Raw genomic sequence first — 9,668 nt, 5'->3', positions numbered from 1 at the left:
TATAGACCTATCCAAAAGAACATTTTTGAGTGTCGCCCTCTATTGTCGGCGCCATTACTGGGGTGGCATTTGCGAAGTTGGGGATCTGTCTCTTATACACATCTAGATGTGTATAAGAGACAGCTCTCACTCCCAGTCACCCTCCCAAAAATCACGGTCAAGTAGTTAAAAATCACCTAAAATCACCTTATTTTGCGAATTTGCGCCTCTCAACTGATCATCGAGGCCCCCACCCCACTCCACTTTAACTTTGAGCCTTAAGACTTCTAGATATACGCCACTGGATCTCTCTGATGTAGCATTAACAATACTTGAATGAATTGCCTTCCAACTTACTTGAAACTGTAAATGATAACGAGAGTAACGGCGAGAAAAAAAATCGAAATTGCAACGCCAACGTTTGTAAGCTGTGACACATTCTTGTTCTCATTTATCTGAAAGGTAATAAAGTTATACCTCATGTTACAGTAATCGAAATAAACACCAGCAACACGAGTTTCTGAACAGGTCTGTCAGGGAAAATTTGGTCCGGGGGGCAAAATCGGTCCGCCGGACCGATTTTGGCTTTAAAAGTACCTTTCAAATGTAGTCCACCTACGCCAAAATCGATCCGGCAACTGTTTAGTAGTTATAACCTGTATTTTTTTTAAGCGCTGTTCATATTTGTTTTTAATCAAATAATACGTATGTCCTATTATATAATATTTTTTCATTTCATTATGTGTGCAATTAAGTATCTATAAACCTGCCAACATTTCAAAGAGGAAAAGATGTAGGATATTTTGGTGATGACGCGTAGCGTCATCCGAAGGTGAAGCCCGAACGGGGCGTGGAAGCTATACGGTAACATATCAATAAAGTTAAGGGCATAACTTTATTTTAGAGTTACAAAAAATACTGCAGGCATAGGCCTACACACAGAGCCAGTAGAGTTACTAATAAATACACATTACTATTAATAATTAATTATTATATTAATATAGCCTAGGCCTATTTACATGCTTCAATTTATATAGTCTGTACCACCTGTAGTTTTGTCCTCATGGGAAATAAGACCAGGAAAAAAATTATCTTCCTCGTCACTACTGCCATCCGTCGCTAAGGAAAACACAATATTATTATGTGGTTCAGCAATATCACGTTTGATCTACGTCAATCAAACAGTTCAAATCTTCCCTGAAGAGTCATTTTCAGTTCTGAAATGTATCAAACTTTTACGTTTGTTTTGTAAGGCGCTGTGATACAGTATCCTTGATGAGTAAGAGCGCTTTATAAATGACTGCATTATTATTATTATTATTATTATTATTATTATTATTATTATTATTAGTAGTAGTAGTAGTAGTAGTAGTAGTAGTAGTAGTAGTAGTAGTAGTAGTATTATAATCATCATTATCTGAACAATCGAATCAGATGCCATGTGCAGACTAGATTATTATTATTATTATTATTATTATTATTATTATTATTATTATTATTATTATTATTATTACTGTTATTATGATTATTATTATTATTACACGCGATAAGACGCCGGGGCCGCGAAGGGCTAAACTCAATGTGGTAAGACATTTATGAATGGTGCCACGATATATTTCTTCCAGAGCTGTGCACGCGTCTGGACGGTCTTAATTATTATTATGACCATTACCATCATCAATAATTTTATGTTGTTAAATGTTATTTTCATGTGAATGACGATAGATTTATTTACACCATGTTAAGTTTTGGTTAGGGTCCTTTTCCCAAGAGGCCATTGTCAAGGTATACCTTTTTAGGCAATGTCACTTTTCTGTACCCTTCATTAGTTACGTTCAATATTTAAGTTACAATGAGTAATTAAATTAAACCTGAACATGAAAAACAAAATAAATAAATAAAAAGGTTAAACATTTCCCACACGAATGAAATATACGGGATAAAGACAATTATATTTTGATTTCTAGCTGCAAACACGTTAACCATTCGTAAAAATCTTATGAATATGTATGTATATATATATATATATATATATATATATATATATATATCCTAAGTATAAGTAATATAAAAGTTTGTAACCTAGTGTCTTTGATTACCCATATATATTGCTCACGTGTGTATTTCGTCTTCATGATCTGGTTCAAACTAACGACGGAGATTATATATACAATCTGTTGTAATCTGCCTCAGTAAGATTTATTTATACGACATGTTTCGGGCATACCGCATAGCCCATCACCAATATGTATTGTTGTATTATTATAATATTAGTACAATATTGGTTATACTTATTACCGGTACTGTTATTTCTTGAATTCGCCTGCCATTGCCTTAGGTTTTATTTATGAGCACAGTATTGCCTTTATTTTGGTTAAAAAGTACTACAGTATAGTTGAGGAATTGAATACTAATTTAATTGCATGTTCAAATGGTGATTTAAAAAGGAGGTAGAACATACGAATAAAGTTTGATTTCCAGAAGAACATTCAATAAAAGAAAGAAAATGTCATGCTCTGATGCGACACTATAGTGTTGAGAATGTGTATGGAATTATCTTTGTCTAAAATTTAGACAAAGATAATACAGTTTGATTCAGGGGTAGCACCAGGATTTTCCCGACTGGGGCTGAGGTCCCCGATAGGGGGATGTTCCCGACGAGAACGAAGTACTGTAATAATAATAATGATGCTGGCCTAGTAAAAATGAGTTTATTTACATTTTGATGGCAAATTGGCGCTCCATACAATATCGCCAAAAGTCAAGTGCAGAAGTGGCCACTTTAGTTTTGCACTGTGCCACTTGAATTTTGCACTGCACCACTTTAGTTTTGCACTGTGCCACTTGAATTTTGCACTGCACCACTTTAGTTTTGCACTGCGCCACTTGACTTTTCCACTGCACTTGACTTTTCCACTGTGCCACTTTTGGCGTTTCATAGGATTTAGGATTTTGGCAAAAATCAGTCTTGCGTCTTTTTAACCAATCAAAAGATTGTATTAGGTTGAAGTCATTTCGTATCTATAGGCAACGTGCAGTGGACGGGTGGATATAGTGCACGGTGAAACAAAATTTCGATTAAAAGGGGAAAAACGATTAAATGGGGAAAATAACTAGTGTCAGGTGGTACGAAATCAACTAATCAAATGACTGGGATCTATTTAGGTGTGTTATAACATAAAATATATATACTCATAGGTCTAATTTTTTATAAGAACCAGAACAATTTTGCCGAGGCAGTGTTCTTTATTTTTATTTTTAATGTTCTGACACCTTTGTTCATATTTCTTTTTAATGATAACAAAATATTAATATACAGACATTTTTTTCAAGAATTAAATCTAACCTTCATATAATAATTTTCCTATAGTGTACTATGCGGAGCTTTACAAATTGCTTATTATAAGTCAATCGTGACGTCATCACTGCAACTCCCAACGTTATTTGCCTATCCCCCACAGTCCACTAATTTTTCAATTAGTGGACGTTTGGCTTGAATTTTTGTTTAGGTTCATGTGCAAAAAAAAAAAAATCCTCATTTTTTCGTCACCGCGAAGATACCGCGCACCGCGATGAAAATTGAATTGTAATTGAAGATTACTTTTGTAAAACAAGGTTAATTAGAACCCGAAGAAAGCAAATTCAATATTAAGTATGAAAAATTAATTTCATTCATTGATTTCATTCATTAAATCAATGGACAAACTACTAGACAAACTGAATGTTTAATAGAAATAACTACTAGGCCTACTATGCCTACTAGGCCGTAGCACATTTTACCTGTCTGCACCGACCGAAATGCGATTTCTGTATTCTCTCTCAAATGCTTTAAGAAAAGATTACTTCTTTGACGAATGTCTATCCAAATAGCATTACAAACAAAATTCTTCTATTATAAATAGTTATTAATTGTGTTTTTTATAACAAAAATTTGTCAAGCATTAAATCTAATCTTCGTAAAATAATTTTCCTATAGTGTATTATGCACAGCTCTACTAGTTGCCTATATGCACAGCTCTACTAATTGCTTAATAGAGGGTATTATAGTCACACCTACTGCACATAAGTAAAAATAAATGTCTAATGAATTTCCAAGATTTAAAATTTGATGGTGAAACACGAATGTTCAGGGAATCTTCGAAGCATCAAATTCATCGATAGGTCTATTTGTATTTTAATAAAGTAACCTCTTTGCAATGATCCATGTGATTGCTAGATGTTTGGTAACATTTCCGGTATCAGCTCAGAAATAAAGGTAGAGATCTAATATTCGCGCCAAAATCCTGGGCCGGCACCAAGGATGCAATTAGTGGGAAAGAAGGCAGCCAATCGTAAGAACTACAAATTACGCCATTTACTATGTCGTCGTATCGCAAGAAAAATTAAAGCTTGATTCCCATTTGCAAAAAAAAAAATGCCACAACGCAACGTACGCAACGCAACTTAAAGAAATACTCTTTCGGAAATTTCGTATCCCAACTCCTTACGTAAATTTAAATTTACACTTCTTACGTGACGCAACGTAACCAAATGCATACGGTTCCCACTTGCCGCTGCGTAAACGCAATGATTTTCACGGGAAGCCTTCAAAATCCCTTATGAAATTATCATTGATTGCAGGGCTACCAATGTATTGTAGGGTGGCACTGGGCTGTGTTCTGAATACTATCTTATCACAGGCATGGCTGGGTTAGCCTCCTGTACAGTTAATGCTTTCAATTTAATTGACTGCAGAAAAAAAAAATTATAATGAATCAACAATTATACGTTTTTCACAGATATAAGCCTCTAGATTAGACCTGGGTAAATATACAATTTACACTTATTTACTGTAATTATTAATGTAAATATTATCTAATAGGTCTAATACTGCGCCTATGCCTTATTTTAAAAGGTAATGTTTAATTGTATTAATTTGGCATATTAAATTAAATATACAGTACATAAATGTTTAATTACAAATTGTATGACATTTTCATATTTTCGTAAATCTGGGATTTATATTTTGTTTATGCAGATCTGATAAATATATTTCCATAACATAAATATGAATAATCTGTACATTAAGACCAAAACAAAAAGCTAAAATGAAAGTCAAATGTTAAACTCAGATAAATATTTAAATCAATGTAGGCCTAATATCAGGAGTGGCGCCAGGAATTTCCCGATGTCCGATGTCCCCGACAAAAAAAAAGTGGGAGTGGTCGGACGTCGCTCAAAATATTTCGAAAATGTTCTAGGGGGCGAAGCTCCCAAAAAATATGACAATTTATGGGTTTAAAATGCATATTTAATCAACTTTAGAGTCTACTAGTAGGGACCCATGTTTAAATATATTTAAACATATGTTTACATATATACATAAAACTTCGTGTTGTGTCACTTTGCGTCAATACGTTGCTTTTGCGTCGTTGTGTTGCGTCCTAGTAGGAACACCAAGCTTTAACTTAAAGTAACATTCAGGCGCTCGTAGGACTCTGTGGATTGAGTTCACTCGTATTTCCAACTTTCGTAAGGGACTGAAAAACGCTCTTTTATCTGCGGCCCGACACGATCAAGGCAAACGTCATTGACGTCGGGATTTTATGTCTTAAGAATCTTAAGAAATTCTGACTTTTACGTAAACAAGAAACCAAGCTTTAGTCTATGGTTGTAAGTATATTCAAATATTACCTGTTTGGGTTTCATCAGCAAGATAAATGATGTCAGGTGATTGCAATTGCATGTCACGTTGCTCTTGAAGTTGTTGTTATATATTGTTTCACAACCCTCTGTTGACCACTCACTTGTGAAATGTGAATGATCGGACATAAAAGTGTAAATAAACAATACAGCATTATATTAATAGTGTATAATTTGGTATAGCCTATATATATATATATATATATTATATATATAATTATGTATATATATATAATACCTATATATATTATATTCATATTATACTTGTATATATTTATATATAATAATTATAAGGAGGCCTATATATATACAAATATATATATATATATATATATATATATATAAATATATACAGTATATATACATATATTTTAATTATAGATTTCAACGTATGTTCAACGTATGCTTCACAACACAAGACAAACACTTACACAATCTAAGTCTCTTTATAAGGTATAGGGAGTGAAAATGTTTTGGACGTGATAAAAAAAATATCCTGCAACTGATAAGAATTGTATCCAAGTACCATGGGACTGGAAGACAAGCATCTTAACCACCAAGCTATACAAGTCTACTCCTATATCTTTTTATAGAATATTATCGAAATATTTACTTACGTTGATGTGAAACTTTCATGTCTCTGTGTATAGTAACACAACGGTACTATAGTTTGAATCACATCCGTACTATTTTCTAATTTTGAGTGCTTAGGGGAAAAATGTTATTACTTTAGTTTACTAGAAAAATTCCATTCCACGATGATCAATATGCAAATAAGCTGGACAAATACCCCGAAGGCGATAATAGTGCTTATTTATCCATCCGTCTGTCCGTCCATCCATCCATCTATGTGTCACGTCATCGTTATCCGTAAATACTGTATAGAAAATAGTCTGTCATGTGGTACATGTTACCTTCGCCAAGGAAGTTATGTATTCGCCCCTGTTGTCGTAAAAGTGGTCTTTAATTTACAGAGTGCCTCATTGTTCGCTTCACTCGCAACCTGGCTACTTCAATTCTCGTGGCTACAGCCCTGCGTCCCAGTTATAAATGGATCAACTGAAACTTTCCAGAATGGTTTTCCATAGTGCAATGAAGAAATGATCCAATTCTGGTGACGATCCAGAGTAGGGTCTGTCTCTTATACACATCTATCTGGATATTATCGATATTTACTTTCTTGCCGTCCCTGTAAATATCGATACTCACGATATCAGATGTGATTTTTAATTCTCCAGTACTGTGTAAAAAAAAAACAAAAAACAAAAAAAAAACGTAATGTTAAAACTCTAACGTGAGAATGTACTATTAATACCATTATACCGTGAATTTCTTCGTAAACGGTTTATAATTTATTGCCAATTTACAATTGTCGCACTACTTACGATATCTTAAAAAGAGTGGATTCCTCAACTACAGTTAGATTTACGTAGACTATGATTGGTCCGTCTAAATAATAATTAGAAAAAGTCATAAAGGGATAAACAATTCTATATACTGTACAGCAGTATCAATAAATTCATAAATTCAGTAGTATAGGCCCAGGCATATTTTTTAAATTACAATGATTTAAACTAAAAGGGGTTATGTTTCATGGCTTTTTCAATTTATGATAGCATTGAAGTGTGCAATGCAATACTGAGTATTTGCCGTTCAATAGAATTTTCGAAGAATTATTCACTTTTTCTTTAAATAATACATAGACCTACCTGTTGTTATTATTTCAAAAATTCTGGCAGAGATTGTGATACTGTTTGGTTCATCTATTAGAGCCAACTTAGTAGTATCTTCCGTCAAGTTAAAAGTTAACTGAACTGCAATGCAATGTTGAACTGGTGTATTTTAATACTTTAAAACAATCTAAATGTCAAAATGTTTTCTAATATATTCTTTTATTTTCTCAAGTCAGAATTAATTGAGGAAGGAACATTTTATCACTAAAATTGAATAATTTCTTCATTGTAACGTGGATACATTTTCGAAGAAGTTTTTCTGACCGGCACTTTGGTCACTTTTAGTACGTTAAACGCCTTGAAACATTGCCCAAATAAACTATGTGCATATATAAGAAATGGGTGTGTGTTGGGGACGATCCAACATTTTATTGTGTGATTTTGAGGGTCATTTAAATTGCTAACGTCCCAGGGCCGTAGCCACCGGTAAGATTGGTCAAGTTCCAACCTGACCACTTTTTAGCAGACCACAAGTTAATTGATTAGGTTTCGAATCTGAAATAAAGGGCTAAACTCCACCTGTATGCTTAGACTCAACATACTTCCTCTTGACAAACTCAGGAACCACACGTCTCTGAACTCTGGAGTGAATGGTTAATGATAATTTACATTATTTTCTTCTTTTGATTTATCATTGATTGATTAAGAAACTAGGATGCACGTTTTCACCAAGCCGCGGCCTATGCGTACCAGGGACCAACATACCAAAACCTGGCAAGAGGTGTCGATTATACCTCCATGATTTGATCATCATCAATGTTCTGATGCTATAGGCCTACAATAATTTGACATCATTACCTGTTCTGTCAGTGACAACATTTCATTGTACATTTTATTTAAAAAATACTATTTTATTAAAGAAATAATATCGTACAATTGTATTTTTCCCCGAAAATTTTTGATTGTTTTCTTATCCTACCATAATTCAACGAACACAGTTCAGCCACACATGTAATAGCTTTCTCCTTCTTCCAAAAACATTCACGCACACTCATTCATTCCGCAACCTTAAAACACGATCTGGTGGTTCATTTACTACCGTCGCTTCTTTCGTCATACCTATCATACGTTGCATTTCTTCTCCACCTCCACAAATAATAATTTGTGTAAAGCCATAATCCGAAATTTGTTAATGTCAAAAGACAAAATACTAAAATAATAACAATGCTGTAACAATCTTTCTCTCGAATACAGTAAACCTCCTTGCTTTGAATTTAAAGTGTTTGTAGCCAATTGCTTTGCTCCACTATAGCCCTGATGGTAGTTCAAAACATACTTTTATATTAGATTGCTACTACAGAACATCAATAAGTTTGGTCTATACAATGTAAACATAACCTCGACCAGGGGCCCATAACGGCCATCTGGATCCAGCCTCATTGTTCGCTTTACTCGCAACCTGGCTACTTCAATTCTCGTGGCTACAGCCCTGCGTCCCAGTTATAAATGGATCAACTGAAACTTTCCAGAATGGTTTTCCATAGTGCAATGAAGAAATGATCCAATTCTGGTGACGATCCAGAGTAGGGTTTGAATAATTATGAGGACAATTATTTGGACAATTGATTAAATTATATAAACGCAATTCGCGTTTTCTAAATCGTTTAAACCAACTGCTGCTAGGTTAAACGCAAACTTACAGTGATATGCATGAATAATTTTGGCTTTCAATCACTGAATTACTGTAACACCTAAAGTAGATGAACTAAATATGCACTGACCTAAACAGGATCGACTCATATACCGCGTAATGTGAGTCTCGGTGTGCCTCGCTATTAGATTACTATACCATTGCAGCAATTCGAGTTTCTCTAACGTCGCGTTACTTGTGAACTTAATTTTCATTTTTTTTTACTTCCTAATTTATCTTAGTATTATTAAGTATAGTATTTTTGATTTTTACTTTTATACCTTTTAATGATTTTTTTTGGTTGCAATTTCCACTTTACTTCTACTTTACTAATTTTTTTCTTGTACCTTTCAGACTAGTTGATCCGTCTTTTCAATATCTGGTGAGGGGTGTTTCCCCTTAAATCCATTGCATTAAAACAATTGCTTTTCCTGCTTGGAAAAGACAATAATAATATAAATGATAATGATAATTACTGTACTAACCTTGCCTCGAACTTGTAGTACTAGTAATCTCAGAAGAATCCACAGTCGTATCGTCTGGCGATGTTAAAGTGAGATTAAGGGTGGTTATAGACAAATCCCCGTCAGATTCCACAGTCGTGTCAGGTATATATAAAGTAGGTGTTTTGGTATCTATAATGG

The 9,668-nt window shown here is 33.9% G+C and overlaps 2 protein-coding genes across 2 annotated transcripts in view; both read right to left on the bottom strand.

Annotated features, from left to right (window-relative positions):
• LOC117118316 (adhesion G protein-coupled receptor L4-like) overlaps positions 1–6,376 on the bottom strand; it is a gene marked incomplete in the record, with an annotated part of 23,725 nt that extends 17,349 nt beyond the window's left edge. The window contains 3 exon segments of the mRNA XM_033262886.1: positions 337–434; positions 5,653–5,764; positions 6,279–6,376. Of these exon segments, the coding sequence (XP_033118777.1) occupies positions 337–434; positions 5,653–5,667 (113 nt within the window).
• Positions 6,377–6,423: 47 nt separating this feature from the next.
• Positions 6,424–9,659, bottom strand: LOC117118311 (the record flags this gene model as incomplete). Its single annotated transcript, XM_033262882.1, has 5 exons — positions 6,424–6,439; positions 6,809–6,901; positions 7,047–7,110; positions 7,371–7,475; positions 9,510–9,659. Coding segments are annotated over 5 exons (428 nt in total), but the record flags the coding sequence as incomplete, so codon positions are not given.
• Positions 9,660–9,668: the final 9 nt, after the last annotated feature.

The sequence above is a fragment of the Anneissia japonica genome, unplaced genomic scaffold (assembly GCF_011630105.1).
Source record: "Anneissia japonica isolate Jap-2015-1 unplaced genomic scaffold, ASM1163010v1 scaffold6149_len160064_cov168, whole genome shotgun sequence".
NCBI classification, from domain to species: Eukaryota; Metazoa; Echinodermata; class Crinoidea; order Comatulida; family Comatulidae; genus Anneissia; species Anneissia japonica.
This window is presented reverse-complemented; position numbering and strand designations above follow the sequence as displayed.